This window comes from Chiroxiphia lanceolata, chromosome 5 (genome assembly GCF_009829145.1).
Source record: "Chiroxiphia lanceolata isolate bChiLan1 chromosome 5, bChiLan1.pri, whole genome shotgun sequence".
Taxonomy (NCBI): Eukaryota; Metazoa; Chordata; class Aves; order Passeriformes; family Pipridae; genus Chiroxiphia; species Chiroxiphia lanceolata.
In genome coordinates, this window is record NC_045641.1 from 54,441,316 (window position 1) to 54,460,463 (window position 19,148).

At 43.0% G+C, this 19,148-nt stretch overlaps 1 protein-coding gene across 5 annotated transcripts in view; it reads right to left on the minus strand.

Moving 5' to 3' along the window:
* Positions 1-19,148, minus strand: part of BTBD11 (BTB domain containing 11) — a 184,685-nt gene that overhangs the window by 11,193 nt on the left and 154,344 nt on the right. For 3 of the 5 annotated variants that reach the window (XM_032688475.1, XM_032688472.1, XM_032688470.1), the window contains 6 exons: positions 12,777-12,882; positions 11,902-12,004; positions 10,103-10,184; positions 9,038-9,106; positions 6,101-6,214; positions 1,583-3,038 (listed from right to left, as the gene is read on the minus strand). In XM_032688475.1, the coding sequence (XP_032544366.1) occupies positions 2,829-3,038; positions 6,101-6,214; positions 9,038-9,106; positions 10,103-10,184; positions 11,902-12,004; positions 12,777-12,882 (684 nt within the window). In that variant the 3' untranslated portion in view covers positions 1,583-2,828. Of the gene's footprint in view, positions 1-1,582; positions 3,039-6,100; positions 6,215-9,037; positions 9,107-10,102; positions 10,185-11,901; positions 12,005-12,776; positions 12,883-19,148 lie in introns of those variants that run through there. The other 2 variants (XM_032688473.1, XM_032688471.1) reach the window with 1 other exon arrangement.

A 19,148-nucleotide genomic window follows, 5' to 3' on the forward strand; every position in this document is an offset into this window, starting at 1 on the left:
ATCTGGTTTTCCTGTCAATCAGGGCTTGAAGGAAAAGTGACTCGATTGGCAGTGAAGAAATTCTGAATAGTCTCTTAGGAAAACCTTCTGATTATAAGGGTGGTGAAGATCATGGATCCCTGTGACTGGATGTTTAAGAGCCTGCAAGCTGCACATTGTCTGACATGGCTCAGTTAGACCTCACCCAGCCTCACATCAGCAGAGGCACACTAAAATCACTTTCCAAGCTCTGGTTTGTGGATCCACAACAGTTTGCTGGCTGCTTCCAGGAGAAATGAATGCCAGGGTTACACAGGCTGGCTCTTCTGCTGACAAAACTGATGGGGGTCACTGGTCAAAAAAGAACTGAAAATTATTACTCTTATTTTAAGGTTTCTTTCAGCTATACATCTATGATGATGGGATTTACCAGCGTTTTTGAAGGGAAAAAGTTATTCCTGTATAAATCCATAGCCACAATCCCTACCTGTAACACTTTTGTATGACAACTTCTTGGGGTTTGTCCTCTCCTACCATTTGCCAGACACCAGCAAAGTGGCAGCTGTGGGTGCCACACTTCCAGCCATCTTGATCCACAAGCCCAGGAAGGAGCACACGGGGACACACGAGGGCATGGGCTGGCACAGCTCTGCTGCAGATGGACACTGAGTGTGTTTGGAGGCAGCTGCACTCTGTCACATCTGCCTCTGAGTGCCCAAACACAGTGACTACTCCACATACAGCCACCAAAGGCCCTACTAAGCCCTTTATTGATGAAAGAAAACTACTGAACGTTACCACAGATACTCTCAACTCACCAGAAGAAAGACTGGCATGGAGTTATCAGTGTTTCCTTCCTATTTAAGATCACGATTATTGTTTGAAAAACTTTGCTATTTTAAACCATGAAGCTGCGGGGTGAGGTCTGCTGCTACCTAGTTATCACTGGCATGGAAGGATGGGCTTCCATGGATGAGGAGGCACACCAAACAACAACAAGCACCCCTGTGTGTTGTTGCTGTTGCATCAACTATGGTCTCGCGCTTCTCTACAATTGCAACACAGAACTTGCCATTACTTAAATGTTCCGGACAACATCTTGTGTCAACATCTATGCAGGAAAAAAAAGTGTAATTGACTGACATGTTGTGTCTCTGCAACATTATTGGCAGTTTAGGTATTTTGTAATTTGTTGCAGAAACTGTACAAGACCAAGCATAAAGGAGGATTTACACCTTAGTCATTAAAAAGCTTCCTACTGCATTGATAACAAAAGCCAAAACTGTGTTTTCTGAGGATGTCAAAAGCTATCAACATGGAAGGGCACCTGATGTAGATGCTTCAACAAAAGCAAAAGAGGTTAACATTCACTGTCAAAATAAAACTTCTAAATTTTCTGAATGGCAGTCTAGAAAGTAAGTATATTAATGTCACTTTGTCATGGAGAAGGCAACATCTTTGCCTACTTCTTGCTGTGGCTTGCAGAGACAGAGCATCAGGAACGTTGTGGCACATAGCAGATTTGTCTTGCTAACAATATGCTGCAAAATAAACAAAGCTTTGACATTTTAAATCACACCCCCATCCCACCCAAGCCCTGCACTTGTAGATAACCTATACATTCTCAGGATACAGTGAGGAATCATTCTATAGTACATATTTAATTATAATTTAAAAAAGTCTAACTCGGACAACAATCTCTGGCCAGTAGCAAAATATCTACACATTACTCAAGTAAAGATCTGTTATTATCCCTTCACTGCAACAAACAGAAATCAGCACCTCGAGAAGGAGCTCCAGGGGTATCATATCACAGCCAATCGCACCAAATAAAAAAATATGCTAATTTCACAAATGAAGTTTGACAAGAAGTAACATTGCATTTGTCCTGGCAAAACAAAGCACGAACGTAACATTTCACAGGTACAGTTACCATGCAAACGCATGTTTGTTGAGTTTGTCATTGTTTTTAACCCCAAATCACGAGTAGCATGCAGTTCTTCTGCCCCCCCCAACTACTGTATTAGAGATAGTCTGGGTAATGTACCTCTTTGGTGTAACCATAGCCTGTTAGGCAAGATTATACCACCCTAGGAAAGAATACAAGCAAAACTTGATCATATGTATGTTTACACAATGTACATTTTACCATTTAAAAAAACAAAACATGTTACATAGATTCTCAAACACAGCTCTGTTGAAAATGAAATTTTAAGCTTAAGAAATAGTTTTTAAACTACAAGGCCACCCCATTTTTTATGAACAATTTAAAAAGTTCCCACCCCTAAAAATCTGCCAGTATATTTCCTCGACTGCAACAGTCTTACCCACTCTCTAATACAGCTGATCTTTGCTTGACAGCAAAAACAGTTCTTACATTTCTCAAATGCATGAGATAATGGACTCCGGGATAGATACAGTTCTTAAATGTGTAACACTGGAACAAATCTGACTTAAATGATTAATTGGTCAATTCAGGTGTTCCCCGGCACTACCCTTCAAGGCAGGGGCTTCTGCTGTTCACTGATGTGAGTTCTGGCTTTTGTTGGCATCAAGATCCACAGAGGCTTATGTTCAGGATTTGAGTACAGTAGCAATTTACCAGAAACTCTTGTACCCAGTTTGCTCAAAACCATGGAGGAACTTGGTTTTCTGTATTCTCTCATCCAAACAGGGATACAGCCCCAGCGCAGCACCTTTGGCCAAAACAGAACTATTTGGATGCGAAGTAGAATTTCTTAAATTTTCTTTTTTGTAGTCGTTTAAGCAACTGCAACAGGTTTAGGCAACTGCAACAGCAGACTTAACTTGTAGGGTCTTTTATCAGAGGGTTACCATCTTCCTCAGCTTTACACAACGGAGCCCTTTGAAGAAGACAAATGAATTGACTGAATCCTTGTGGCCAACGTCCTCTGTAAGTCCTCTAGTACATTTTGACCAGATGTTTCTCCATTCTTGTCATACAACAGCTGTTTGAAAGCTTCATTTTCAATGAGGACCATCATATTTTTTAGAAAGTAGCCTTCACAATAGGAAGATAGTTCTGTGACGCCGAGAAACTACAAGAAGTGAAATTAGAGAAAGATAACCAATCTGATAAAACCCAATCAGCAAATACAGTGCATAAGAGCTGCACACAAACAAATACACAAGTTCAGCCTTTTAGATAGGCACAGTAACACTTACAGATACGAATGCATGGAGGAGAAGGAGTTAATCAAACAGTATTTTATGCTGATGATTCCTATAATAATTCCATGTTAAAAGACTGTGGTTGTTGGGAAAACAAAATTCCACGGGTTGAAGCTTTGCTCCCTTGGAAATTGGTGGGAGTTCTTCTGCAGAGTTTACCAGACCCATGATTTCACATTAGAAGTTACACCCTAAAACTACGGGTTTGGGAAAACATTACACAGCAAGTTCCAAGAATGCCATCCTCAGCAAGGATGGGACATATGACTGTAGTAAGTTGTCATGCAAAACTTCATACTTTGAGGAATCTTTGGAGGAGAAATGGAAATAATCAGCCATTGAAAAAAATCTCCCCAGGGCAGTGGTGGATTTCCCAGCATTGGACACTTTTAAGATTCAGCCACATAGAATCTTGCCTAGACCATACTTTTGCCTAGAAAGGTTGGACCAGATGATCCTTGAAGTCCCTTCCAACCTGATATTCTAAAATTCTATAACTGCAATTTTAAGAATGGAAAGTCCATAGGGATATTAATACTCTCCATTCAGCTTTAATTTGTAAATATAACCAAACTCACATTCTCTGACCTTCCTACCAGTACCTCAGCTCTTTAATCCAGGGTTTCAAACTCTTATTCCTGCAGCTGCTACTACAAAGCGCATCACCTTGCTAAACATTGTTCTACAATCTAGGCCCCTGCCACAGATAGCTTCCCAAGTCTGTGCTCATGTCATGTTATTCCAGCAAATCGTGTCTTTCTCTCAATCATGACAAAGGCTGTGCTCCAGGTTTCTCTGGGCCAACCTGCTTGCACCTCCCCATCTGGAAAGACAGGTCTCAGCATTGCCCGAGTGCCTGCAGATGCAGATGAGCTTGTAAAGTAGCAAGGACAAGAAAGGTGTCCCTGACCATGGCAGGGTAGTTGCAACTAGATGATCTTTTAAGTGTCCCTTCCAATCCAAACCATTCTATGATGATTCTAGGAAGGACAAGAAATGGTACCTACAACAGCATCAGGTCACTTAAAACCTGCTCCTGGCTGATGAGGTGGTTCCTGGCTTCAGTGCCTGCTCACCTTATTCCCATTCTCACTAGGGTCTATCACAAGCTCTTCCACACCTCAGAGAGCAACATGGAAAGGCAGATGGATGGCTGACAAGCTGTGCTGGAGCTGCGTGTGAGCTCTCCTGGCTCATCAAGACCATCTGGCCTCTTGCGCCACACGACATCATCTCCCACTCACATAACAAACAAATGAGGCTACCCTGTGATGGGAGCACTGGAAAGAATGATCTGTGCTCAGATTAATCACCTGCACATCACACGCACCAGGAGCAAAAAGACAAAGCATCTTCTATGCTCTTCTAGCGTAATAGAGAAGTATCTGAACTAGCTTTAAATGTGTGAGTTCAGGCCCCAGAAACCTTCTGGATATAGCAGTATGAAGCTTAGCCATGGTAATTCACTGGAAGCTGGGTAAATTAGCCCATGCAGTGCTTTAGGGTGATGTGGCTTAATTCCAGAAGTCAAAGTTTCATTTACAGCTAGCTTGGTTATCTCTGCAATGTCACACCCACATCAGTGCAAACATGACTGACTGTAAAAACCTCTCAAGTACACCATTTCCACAGCCTCCACTGAAAGATGCAGGCACAAAAAAAATTGCAGGCTGGGGCTCTTATAGGCAAACCAGGAGTTGAATTTAGCCACTGGGTCTGTTCAGTCCCAGCACCAGCAGTGTACCAGTCCCTCAAAGAGGTCTAATGCTCCATGTAAGAATTTTCTTCAATCAGATGTAAATAACAGCCACATTTCACAATTCAAAGAAAACATGTGATTTTAAACCAAAATTATTAATTTTACTAACAGTAATACAAACTGAGAAATTCCTACATGAGCTAGAAGATAAATCAAATATTTTTCAAAAGATTCCTGCACTGTAATTTTTTTCCCATTACAATAAATGGACCTGCAGATATACCTCATTTCTTATTTTTATAGGTGGAACTTTGTGCTGTTTTAAACACTGATTGCATGTTATCTGTACATCAAGACCTAACATTACTATTCTCTGTAGGAAATACCTGAGGATGGGAATGGAGGTCAGATCTGCAGGGGTTTGGAGCGGGATTACTCTGTTCAATCAAACCTCCATGTCACAATGCATCTTTTGTATAGACCATGTAAGTTACAGAAAAAAATATTTCATTGCACTTATTTGTGTATCATTTCCATCTTCCAAGTGAAAGTCTAACTACTACACCTGAGGAGGAGAAAAACTGAAACTAATCAATGTGGCAACAACCTCTATCAATGTGTGAAAATAGGTTTTCTGGGTCAAAAAATGCCATGCTTTTTTGTCTAATGACTTAGGCCACCTCACAAGCTAAGTATATAATTTGATTCCAATAAGAAGCTCTCCAAGACATAAAATTCTCATTACCATCCTTGCAGGGCTCTGAGCCACTGAACTTCCACAACAAGGCATTTTCATATATTGACAAGCTGTCACCAGCATTGAGTGTATCCCCCCAGTGGGCTCCAGGCAGGAGGAAACAGGTGATTTTAATGGGAAAATGCAGCTTGAAAGGTGAAAGCAGAGGTGTCTTCTTCACTTAGGCGATTCCTGTTGAATCAGCTTAGCAGTTTGGGTTGCCATGAATAAGGGATAGGTCTTGCACACACTGATACACTCAAACTGAGGGGGTGAGAAGGTGCCACCTTGCAGTTATACTACATGATTTAAGACTGTCACTATGCTATGTACCTATTAGCTAGTCAATCCCAGTAAATGAATGACAAATCTTAAACACATAACAAACATACTAAGCATATAATATATATACATATGTGTCACTACTTGTCATAAAACTGACCTACAACTATGACGACAGACAATATCATGCAAGCGTATGCAGTTATTTTTACCTTGGCATGATTATAAATATCCACGCAGTTTTCTGTATTAATGCTTTTTGCACAAATGATCTCACAGTGTCGTTGTAAAGCTTCAAGCTGGAAAAATTTAGCAGCAGAGAGAAGCTAAAAAAAAACAAAAGGCACGGAAAAAATAGTCAAAAACTGCTGAGTGATACAGAATCAGAGCTTGATTCTTTACTGTGTCATTATATTTTTTTCTCTGTCCCTGCTCAAGTTAGCATGAAAGTACTGACAAAAAGTCAGAATGAGAAGATTGCTTAGTTGCTTCCACCCTCTGCAGGTCCCCTCTAGATCACACTTTGGGAAGCTGTACACGGAGAGACCACCACGGGCTGCTCAGATATACATGCTGACTTTGGAATGGGGTGAGGAGTGGGGGGTGTATGAGAGAGAAAAAGGAAACAGCAGCTTCAAGAATATTTTCACACTTTGCAAACATGACTCTGCAAGAAGGGACCTGCAATTGCATTCCCAAAAAACAAGGTTACAGTTCAACCGTTCCCAAAGATCTGGTTGAAACAGAGCACCTGGGCTGGATGTGGGGACGTCAGCAGAAGGGTCAGGACCAAGAGTATAGAGGAATTCAAACCAGATGATGATGACCATCCTGGGCAGTCTTAACAATCTAGAGAGGTAATAAAAGTCAAACCTGTCACCTCAGCAGGCTCAAGGAAATGGAATCAGATCTCCATATGCTCCTTGTTCTAGCTTGTGAGCGGCTGTAAGGTAATGTCTAGACCACAGAAGCTGAAACACTGTCTGGCACTACTGTCTGAAGTGAGTGCACAGAGGGATACTATGCAAAGGTGGGAACCAGCTCGGTGTGGGGCACTGCCTAGTTAACATTCACATTAGTGTCATGTGCCTGTACCGCTGCTCTACCATGGCTCTGCTGACACCAGCACTTCAGCTGACCTCCCTCTTTGGCCCTGCATCCCCTCTATGGTTATACTATCTGGACTGGCACTGTTCTGGGATCTCTGTACACCAATGGGGTGAAAATGGCTTAAATTTTGAGTTCTCCAACTGATTTCAGTAGTGCTAAGATTTCCTCTATTGCCCCCACTCTGTCCTTTCACAGTGGGGAAAAGGCATTTCATTTTATGTCTTTCCATGGTGGGTCATTGGCTCTGGCTCTCTGCTCTGCCTTAGGAAGCAGGCTGGGGTTCTCCGTTGCTCGACACCCAGCCATACCTTAGGCCAAGCTGTTTAGGTGTTTAAATAGCACTTATTCATGTATTCAGGCCTTTATACAGTCCTTATTATGTAGGACTGCATGACAAAAAGCTATCTTGTGAATCCCAAAGGGACTCTCATGCTTCTAGTCAGAAGCACTAGGGAACTAACAAAACCCTGAAACTTCCATGACATTATTCTGACTTCTCCTATGCAGTCTGCTCAAGCTCTACTTTAATGCCATAAATAAATCCAAGTGCTGGAAATCTGCAGTGCTGATGTGATAGCAGCCAGCTGGCCTCAATTATGAATTGCAGCAAAGATTTCTGTGGAGTATTTCTGGTGCTTCTTGTTATCATATTTGTAATAAGGCAAGTTGCTAAATGCAGTTTTGAAAGATAAAGCCAAATCCTATTCCAGCTGCCTCTGTGGCTCAAGCAGTCATGTGCTGGTTTGTAATTACTTTAAACTGTGAGGAACTGTGACCAGATCTGTTATCAACAGATCAATCAATCAGTCATACATTCTCGAGTCACAGAAATTTTGAAATGCCACAAAAGTAGAGCAAGCTGCCAGCTGAACTGCAGCACAGGCTTTCTAACAGCCTAGGTGATAACACACACGTCTCTATAAAGCCTCTGCACTGCCTAGTGTAAGACTCCGTATTTCAGAAAAGGTTAGAAATTCAGGAATTCTTTCAAAACTATGAGTGAAGTAGAGAATTAGTGAACTTTTCCTATATGGCTCAGAAAGCCAGTGCGGGTATGCTTAGTTAAAAATCCACTGCCTGCACTGGAGAGGGATAATTTCAGTCCTAACCAGTTCCATCCTCTCTGGCTGCCAGACAGTAGTGCCACAGGGAGCAGTGTCATAGCAATAGGATACAAGGAAATGAAATGAAGTTGTGTCAGGGGAAGTGCAGATTAGACATTAGGAAAAGGTTCTCCACTATGAAGGTGGTCAGCCACTGAACAAGCTTCTCAGAGAAGTGGTCATGGCACCAAGCCAGAGTTCAAGGTACATCTGGATGACACTAAGTGAAATGGTTTAGTTTTATATAGTCCTGCAAGGAGCATGGAGTTGGACTTGGTGATCCTTATGGGTCCCTTCCAACTTGAGATATTCTATGACTCTATGATCTTGGTGGCAGAGAGTACACAGATTATGGTTTTATTCAGGAAATCGTCACATGACTGAAATTCAACTGAACCATGACTCTGGTCAGATTTCTCTCACAGTTAAAGCCCATGAATTCTCCCATGTGAGGAACCAAACTGGATATTTTTAATGCTGCTGAGATAGATCTGAACATGTAAGCCTGAGCTAATTAACCAAAAGTAACGAGTGTGGCAGAGGGAATCTGACTGGCCCTGCTGGAGCAGAGCACCTCACCTATCGGGCTGAGAGAAAGAGAGGATCAAACACTATGCTGCTGGGAGTTGCTTCCAGATTTTGGTAACACCAGCTTTGCCACTAACCAGATATTTTTCTTTCAGATACTTTTTCACTTGATGATGATAATTTTTCTACTCTTTTTTCTCTGACAGTCAACTTCATACTGGCAAAAGTTATCATAATGGGTGACCAGCAAAGAAAAAGACCAAGTGTCTCCCACAGGACTGCAGAAAGCCTGGGCACTCCAAGTGAGGCACTTCTGGCTCTTACAGGAATGCTCATTGTGGCCTTGGGTGAATGGTACACAGATCACTTAGCATTGCTCACACTGCAATTAAGATAAATGTCTCTTACCTCCATAATTTCATTATTTTTAATCAGGAGTGACTCTGCACCTCCATAATAAAGATACTGCATAACCAGCTGTAATAAAACAAAGGGAGTGTTTATAAAAAGCAATGCAAGACATCAGGGAATAGGGGGTGATGTAAAGGCTGCAGGCAATACCCGAGGCTCTCCCAACACCACCAAAAAATTATAGACAAAACTGGCTCAAACCTCCTGATTTCAAGATATACTTGGTTAGTCTCTCTGCAAAGTTCAATGTCTCCTTTTCACAGGTAGTGTAATGTCTCAGCCCTGATCCTCAAATTGTCTGGACTTTCTGGTGAGCTCCAAACAGTTTTCAGGAAACTGATAAATTCACTCTGAGTTTTCAGTGTATTTCCCCGTAGGTTAAGTACATCACTGATTCAGGCAAATGTAGCATATACAATAGTTACTCCTTTATTCCTTCCCAGGCAATGGCACCCCCATCTTCACCCAGCTGTGTGTGGGCATGCATGGATGATGAGAAAGAGAAGGGGAGGCTTTGCACTGTAATACAAGCCAGCTAAGATCCCTCTGCAAGATGCTTCCAGCAACCCTAAAGTTATTGTAGGCAGCTGGGAATTATTCACAGCGATAACAGTCGATTCATGGAACTGTCTGAGCTCTGAGTCAACTGAAGGAAAGGATATACATGTATGTATACACTACAGGTATGTAAAGCAAGCATTTTCTCTATGTTTTCATGGCAAAAAAATTGATTGGAGAATACTGCAAAGGAAGGGAATGAACTGTGTCTCTTCCAAGCCTGTCCATTAAGTACAGAAAGAGCCAACTACAGAAAAAAGCATCAGGTGCTTTGTCTGCATAGCCCATGTAAGTGAAATGCATGTTATTGTATCCACTCAGGAACAACGTTTGCAATCAATAGCACTCTGCAGCTTAGTGTACGAAGGGAAATGAAGCCTGTTCTCGTGAAACCACTACTCTGAGCTATGTGTTTATCAAATACATATGTACTAATTTGCACAGGGCACGTACGATGTTCCTCTTACAAGTTCCATTCAAATTCAATGTGAGAACTGACTTTACCTGAAAGATGGGGTACTTCACATAGTTGATCTCAATACAAGTACTATCAGATGAGGGCTTGCTAGACAGCAGTGCTTTAAACCTAAATAAAAAGGAGCAAAATTGAATAGCCAGCCCAATTTCCTCTGTGAAAAGGTATGGCAAAAACAGTACAAGAGTGTAGAGGAAGGATGGCACCAACTCTTGCAAAAACAGTACACTGAAATGAATGGATTTGTCACCAAAAAGCATCAAGATTTAGACACTGACATAAAGTTCAAAGCAAAAGGAAGAAGCCTTTCTCTAGGAGATTTTAATTTGAAATTTTTGAAAAATATATCTAGTGTAGCAATAGAATAAAATGTACATTGGAAATTCAGAGCCTGTAAAGATGCATACCACAAAACCAAATTTTTTTTCTTGGAGGCAACATGACCTTTTAGAAGACTTGCAACATTTAAAACCTGCACAGTTTCCTTTTTTGAAGGTTAAATTCTGGACTATGTCCATTATGCTGCTTTAAAAAGTATTTTGGAACAAACATAAAACAACTAAACTAAGACTTTTAATGCTTCTATGCAAGCTCAATACAATTGTGTAAGAAGAGGCAGGATAGAAAACTAGATAGGTTGCTGTTCCCTAATTATCAAAACCGGAAATTCAGACACAAGTTTCAGGAAAAAAAATGTATTTTAAGTTAATAATTGCAGATTTATGTGAGATGTACACATATGTAACAATCTACTTCTCAAAACCAGATATTCTCATTGATCAAGTGGTGAAAATGGGAAATGTGCTGCCAGAAACATCTGCCCTTCTACTTTGTCTCTTTGATAATTCATCTGACCTTCCAGTGGTAGTTCAAAGCTCAGCTCATCTATCAAGACCAGCATTTGCTGGATGGTAACCTTTTCCATATAATGACTGCATTTTATTAATTAAAATATGGATAACAATTTACTTGCTTTCACTAGTGTCAAACTTTATTATGAACACAAGCTAGTAGGCTTAAAGCTGGAGTTTGGAACATACTTGTACATCTACCAAGAAGATCTAAACCAAAATATCAATTTCTTAATTGAAGGCAGGGTGAGACATTGCAGTTGCTTTATGCAAATCTCTTTACTCTGTGCTGTGGGTTGGCAGCACGACTAGCATCAATTCCCACATTGCTCAAATTATCCAAACTCAGTGGTTTGTCCTTGCCACATCTTGAAATAAGCTTTTACAGAGGGCCAGCTAAATTTCTTTAAAAGCACACCTTTAATTATACAGCTGCATACATATAAAGTCTGTGAGCCACTTTAAGGTTGGGTTTAACTGGGTAACCTGTATTCAGCCTTCTGAGCACAGGCAACAGACTATAAGTACTGCCTTTGGATACTGTCAAATGCTGCCAGTGAGCTGTGTGATAGTAACTTGTTTTTCCTGAAGACTGCCTAAACTGATGCAAGGCAGGAATTAGCCACTCATAGGATAAATTATTATTAAGAATCAAAATATTAAGACTCCTGTACAATCAAGCTGGATGCAGCAACGAGCTCCATGCAAATGTGCCTCAGTGGAATGAAGTCAGATGCATGGCCAGAAGCATGGATTGCTTACTGGGTGGAAATCTAGTAAGAGGAGCACTTGTTAAATATCTGGCAGATCGACCAGAAAAAAGCTGTGGAGAAACATTGCTTAGGAAAAACTTGAAGATTGGGCCACTAGCCTTCAAAGAATTGTAACAGCAGCAAAACAAACAAAAAACCCCCAGAAAAACCACAAAACCACTTTCTATTTTTGTTTAAAAGAAGAAAAATATAGATATATTTTACCTTGGTGATGCAGTAAATAGCAACACTCGATGTGCATAAAACGGTCTTCCTTCCACCAGAAATGTAACATCTGACATCTCTTTATTGTTAAGAAAATGGGGATCTAGAATCACAAAGACCAGGAAACAAAAAAGCCAGTAACTGAATATTTTTCTGTTTTGACAGAAGAAGACAATAGAATAGAAGGATATTATTTTTAATGAGTAAAGCCCATAAAGCTATTTTGGACAGCTTGAGACAGAAGCCCCTCAGACAACCACATGGAGTTCAAACAAAGGGAATTCAAAGCTTTGAAGTCCGTGGTGACCTTTGCTGAGATGATAGCCAGCCCTCAACGCTGTGTGAAGCTGGCACAGCCTCCCAGCTCTGCTACCCAATGCAAATTGCAGCCGAACAGATGCTGGAGGGCCCTGTGCTCATTTATATCCTATTACACCCCTCTCCCTGTGCAAGAAGGAAAGGGAAGAGGGTCCTGGAAAATTGCTTGGGTCTTCTCTCAGTCCCATTAAACCACCCTGGGCTCTGTCGGCCTGGCTGGGAGGGTTGTGCTGCTGCAGCATCACCTGCAGCCAGACACAGTGGCCTGTGATCTGGATAGATGCTTGGCTCCAGGCCCAAGGCTTGGATCCCAGCCTAATTAGCAACACAGACAAATCCTTGCAGATTTACAGTCCCACTTCAACACACCTGATGACCCTCCTGATTTCAGCGGGAGTTTCAGGTCAGGCTAAGTTTGGAGCCCTTCCTTTTTCTAGTTCTGCCTTTCAAATTCAGGTTTTTCTCTGACTTGTGGCCCCCTCAAGCACCTGGCCAGTAACACAGACTTCCCACAGCTCTCCTTGGAGGACCAGCGAGTATCTTCAAGTCACACTTACCTAGGCGGGAGGTCTGCTTGCGCTTAATTTCAACCAGCTTTGGAATTGGGTAGGGTCCATAGCAATGAGTGAAAATAACAGAGAGCTGCTGGCTGATCACTTCATTCTAAGCAAAAGAAAACAAACACATGCCATGTAAGCTTAGTATGCAACATAAAATCAGTATGCAAAGGACATGTTAAGTTGTTCTCAAGAGCTGCCTGTTTTGAAGGTGAAAAATGTGATTGCTGAACCTTTATTAAACATCAGAGCTTGGGATTATCAGCATTTGTTAGAAACTGCAGATCTCATTTACTTGATTGCTATGTTTCCTGTAGGAATCATTTAAAAGAAAAAGTTTCTTCCTTGGATGAGAAATCTTGTTTTTCTAACAAACTCCACAGCTCCATCCCCTCTGCAAAAACAAAGTTCCTTTACAATAGTGATTTCATTTTATTTGCATACTTACTATGCTGGAAAATGACTTTTTTGTTGCTCTTTAGAAAATGGTCACTGGTCACATTTGAGAAAACCAGAGCTACAGACAGATACAGCTGCACAGCCTGGACACATCTCTAAGTGCAACAGTCTCACAGACAGACCCTTCCCTTACAGAGTGACTGAAGCATCACAGCCTGTCACTCATTCAATCCCAAATGTTTCATTAACATGCTCTTACACCACTGGCACCGGCATAGGCACCACTGTCCTGAGGAAGCCACCAGACCTTCACCAAACCAGGTCTGCTCCCTGGCCTTACCCATTTCTGCCTAAACTCTGAGAGCAAGGCACCCACAGGAGGCTTTCGTAAGCACCTTGAGTATCTATACGTCTAAGATACAAGGGTAGTGAAATGGATTTAATGCTTAAGTTCCAGATGAAAGCAGGATTTAAAGCTTTGGCAAATTTTATCCCACACTTTGCTGGTAATCAGAGCAAGTCTAGACAGGTTCAACGGTGCCACACTGTTAACTTATGATGACATCTTTTAACTACCCTGTTGGTTGGTGATTCCATTCCACACCATGAAACTGTGAAAAGGTGAGATACTTAGATATGAGAGGATCAAAGACCAAGGAAATAAGCAGGTGAGGGACAAAAAAAAATCATAATATAAACATTTGAGGAGTACAGATGTTATACTAAAAGTATTTCCAAGCTTTAGGAACAGAAATTGAAGCTTTCCTTGCTCTAAGCACATTTCATTGGTGCTCCTTAAATCCCACGAGGGACAAGGAGGAGTGGCAGAGATGCTGTAATGACTTCTTTACTGAATCTAATCAAATAGGGTGGGAAAGGGTAGAGCTGTTCCCTCACAGGCACATGCTGATGTCAAAGGAAATTACACGCACTCACCCGCAGGCAGGAGTTGGCTCCTATTACTACGTCAGATGTAGCATTGAAAGAAATGCTAATCTAAGAGAAATACTGACACTAAGAGTCACCATTTAGCACGGCACAGGGACCAGCCCTCAGAGAGAGGCTCACTGCTGTGGCTCTGAGACACAGAGGATGTCTCACTCCAGGAGCATCTCACTGTTCAGCATCTTCCCGCTGGAGCTCTGCAAAGCGCTTCACAAAGGGAGTGAATCACAGGGTGAAGAGAAAAGGAAGATTTAAGGCCAGATTTAAAGAAGGAAGTGACTCAGCTGCCGGGAGGGCTGGGAGGGAAAGCTTTAGACAGACAGGGCAGAAAGAGTAATTTCTTCTCTGCTCGGAAGGGCTGTGCCGAAGCACCACGGCTGACTGAGTCAGCCAGGGAGGAGTGTGTCCCGAGGGACACTGATTACCAGCAGGGCAGCTCCTGGTTGGATCTGGCAGATGCTAAGAAGTCAGTACATACAAAGATGGGGACAATTCCATGGTTAGAGCAGACGGAAGCTTCCAGAGAGGAGAACTGGAAGAGTAATGGTCACCCTTCACCTGCAGTGAATAAAAGCAGAATAACTGCACTGAAGAGGAGAGCTCCTGGAAACTCCTCCTCGAATCTGCCAGGGGGCACTGGTCCTGTCTGTGTCACTGAGGTTTTACTGGGTTCCATGAACTCATCAGTCCCAGCCACAGCTGTGCCTAGGCAATAGCTTTTTCAAAACACACACATACATCAATAAAGACAATGCATCTCCTCCTTCCAGGGTGCCTGTGGGAATGCGCTGCTGGAATATCTGGGTATTGACTTCTCAGTGCCTCATTAGGAGCTGGAGGCCTAACTCACCAGTCCGAACCACAGCACTGCACACCAGGACATCCAGGTGCACCGAGATCAGAGAAGAACAGGCCAAATCCAGTCAGGCAAGTGGGAGAAGAGGATCCCTGCTCATAACTCTAACCAACGTGACAAACCAGTCACGCATGCAGACAATCCCATGGGAGCCTGCCTACACAGGTGAGATGCTGCCAGATCCCTGGGTCACCAATGGGGCACTAAGCCTGTGGTGTGCAGATACAAGCCCATTAAAAAGCCACCTTGCCCACAAGCCTGTGAAAAAAGTGGTATAAACTAAGCTCTAATTAGGTCAAGATGTGATACGTTTGCAAGAGATGCTTAAAAACCCCAAGACGTGGAACAGAGATGGGACAAAGATAAAAAGAGACCTTAGGATGGACACATCAAAGAACGCAGGGCCATCAGACAGACAGTGGCTTCAGACCTCCAATGCAGAACACTGATCTCATTTGGCAGAGAGGAGGTTTAAGACCTTTGGCTTCTGTCGATAACAGTAAATACATCTCATACCACCCAAAGGCCAAAAAATGTGCTCAGCAAGAAAGCTGAAGCATGTGCTCATTTAGAGTCACTACTAAAAAGCAGCAGCAAGGGAAGGGAGTGGTAAACTATTACACTGTTGCTCCACACACCCCCCAGCATGCAGCCAAGCTCACGGGGCTGTGGCCCTGGTCTGCTCCCCACAGAGCCTCTGCTGGCTTTTACCAATAAATCAGACAGAAACAGGAGAGAGAAAAGGGATACTTTGTCTGCAACTGGATATATGGGGAAAAAATTGGTTTTTGAAGCTCAATCCTGTTCTTGGAGCAGGCTGAACTAGGCTGGCTGTGAAGTAACTGGGAACAACTGCCAAAGTCCATGACCTGGGACACCAGCATTGCTCTGGAAGAGAGGAGGATGTGTCCAGCCGATTCAACCTTCCCCTTCGCACAGTGTCCACACTGACATGCTCAGAAGCTCCCATTCAAGCACCAAGACAGATAATTCTTCCCTGTTTATCCTATCATCCCATCAACCTAACTGTGAAAGCCCAGCTGTACGAGCTCCTTGCAGCAGTTGTGGGCGGCGATATTAACACTGAAGGAGCAAACCAGAGTTTGTTTTCTTGCTACACTTTTATGTTGGAAAACATTGTGCCAGGATGTGTGAGGCTGACAGCTGGAGCGAGGCCAGCTTCCTCTTAGACATGGGCGTTCATCGCAGTCAAAGGGAGCCGATCTGCATCTTCTTCTGTGGGAGGGGGAAGAAAGCTTGGCATAGGATATAATAAAAATATTTACCTAGCCATGGGGTAGTTTACAGATAGGCAAGAGGGAACAGGGAACAACAGTGAGTCTTCTGAGGGAGATGGTGCTTCCAGCAGAGAGCTCGTTGGTGAGCAAGCAACTTTGCTTTGTAGATACAAGCAGTCTCCTGACTTAAAAGCATTCTTCAGCACAGATCTAAAGGAATTCCCCACTCCTGGTGAATGCACTTGAACTGTGAGGGGAATTCATAAATTCTTTTGAAGCAAAGCTTAAGGCTTTCAAGTTGTTGGACCAGAGATGACTAGTCGATTGATCTGAAAAGAGGTGAAGACCTGGGTGGGGAGTTCAGGGATATTTTTTCCTGAATGTCCATCTGATGAAGGTCTATGGCAGGATTCAGGAAAGTCTCCTCTAGACTTCGGCACACACCCTGGGAGAGCTAGCTCCATTCCAGCTTACCCTGTTCAATCCAGCCTAGCTATTCTGGGATGAGGTCCTACAAGGTATTGGGCACAGCTGGGAAATACACAGCCAGTTTTCTCCAGTATTTGTGCAAGATACATGTCTACGCTCCAAACTCTCCAGGGTAAAACACGTGTCAGAGACTGCTCAAATCCCAGTGCTTAGTTCTCCTTACCAGCTGATGGACCCCCTACCACCTCCACATGGCTGTCCTCTACAGCAGTAACAAGTTAGGCTGCTTTTCTTTACCTCTTATATCCCAAGCAGTACTTTGGGTTTTCCTTCTACTGATGTTACCCTCACCAGCTCAGCTCCATTAATGCCATTTTAACCTACGTCTCCCAGGCCCTCAAATTCGACTACCACAAAGCCCCAAAACCAAAAGCTCACCATATTAAGGCAGAAAAGTAGCACACTTGTTCTTCTGAGCCCAGTGTCTGCCTGTTAGTACATATCTTCCCAGCAGGCTGAGAAATAACACTGCTCAGGGACAGGGCCACTAGCAAAGGTATCTTTTCTCTCCCTGGTCCTGAGGATGCTGGGGGGATGCAGTTCTCTGCTAAATGCAGAGTGGCAGAAGTGCTGTTTCTAGTCACCCATCTGACACGCATTCCCCAGCAGCTGCTCCAGCAGTGGTAGAGTCTCAGGATACCCTGAGCTCATTGAAGACTCATCCATGACAGGCTGAGATACCTTCAAATTAGTCCCCTATTTATACTCCCCTTTCCCAGAAAGAGGTGATTAAGGGTGAAGCAACAGAGAGGGCTTTTCACGGACCCCCAGCCCTGAACACTCAAACTCTGAGCCCTTCTTTTTCTGTCTCAGAACCTATTCCATCCTTGCCTAGGTGTCCTCTTGCATAATTCACTTTTGCCAACTGCCTCGAAACTGATTAAATGCCACTTCAGAGGGTCACTCCTAGATGGTTAAGCAGCATACACATAATTAACATTAGTCAACAGTCGGAAAGGTAGGGAAGCCCCAGAGGTTGGAGGAACAGTTAGCGGCAGCAAACTGCATAACAAAATGGGTTTTGTTAGTGCTGGGCTCAAGCCCTTCCACCGCAAACACAAACGGAAAAGAATTAATCACAGGTAAGGCACAAATGGACCCTTCCGTTAGATTCTGGGAAAGCTGCCAAGCCTCCCTTTCAAAAGGCTCTTTATATCATAGCTGTACATTGTATGTAAAAAGCTCAGATTCCCAGGCACAGTCTAATCTCTGGCTGAGAGCCCCAGAAAAGGGCAGGTGTCGTATCCACAGCATTTTTTTATTATAAATGAAGAAACGGCTCCTGCCTCTGGCAGGGAAACATTTTAGAAGGTAGGAGAGGATAGGAAAAAAAAATCACGCCTGAGTTAGTATGAAGATGAATCTGTGTTATGAAATCCCAAGATGGGGTTAACACTCTGTTATTAACATGCCACTCAGTACCTGGCGTTCACATCTCACGCGGGGAATGCACGATGTACATGTGTGGATAACTTGCGTCCTGGTTACTCTGAACTGTTTAGACACAGAAGTACTACAAATGACAACGGGCAACGTTACAGATCACTGCAATTACTTGAGAACAGTGAAACCTGCCTTACAAAATCACTCCAAGTCCCAACCAAAAGATCAATCACCAAGTACTGGCTGGGCACTAGCTGACATACAAAAGGGCATTAGCCACTCCATGGAACCCATAAGCTGGCCCTTTAGCATCCTGGGACGTCTTCAGGGTTATTTTTAGTGCAGGTTTTGGTGTGTCTGTCTCCTCTGTGGAAAGTCCACATTCTTCTTCAGCTGAAGTATTTCGGTCATCAGTCAAAATATTCCATTTTCAGGTGTTAATTTTCAAAAAAAGGTAAAATATTATGTGGGAAACAAATACCCTAATGAAACCTGTCATTACCATAAACTCTGAATTTTCTGTTGAAAAGCAGTTTATCAAGGAATTAAAATTTTGCCCAGCAAAGAGGAGTCTTTCCTGATCATCTCCAGGCAAGAGAAGCATGCACAGCACTCTCCCAAGGGAGGGCTTTCCCCTGGGAGATGATTATGACACAGTGCCTGCCCCAGTGCTGTGCGGGGTTTACCTCTCCTCTCTACCCTTAGCCCTTGATGCAGAACAGGGCAGTCTGGCTTCATGCAACAAGACACAGCTTTACTCAAACCCATCTTAAACATTCATTTCAGCCCATCAGGAAGCAACGGAAGAAAAGGGGAATTTTCTAGCTCCTTCATCTTCCAGTGTCACTTTCTAGGTCACACGCAGACCTCAGGGGAACACTGATGTTTGCTGACCCTCATGCCCGGATTTTGTAGAACAGACACATGAGCTCAGTCTGTTGACATTCTCTGAGGAGACTCTTCCAACATTTGTTTTAGAGGAATCGAATCCAGAAAAACCACAGCAACAGAAAGACAGAATGCTCATCTCAAACTTCAGCTTCTGAACATCTTCCTGCAACA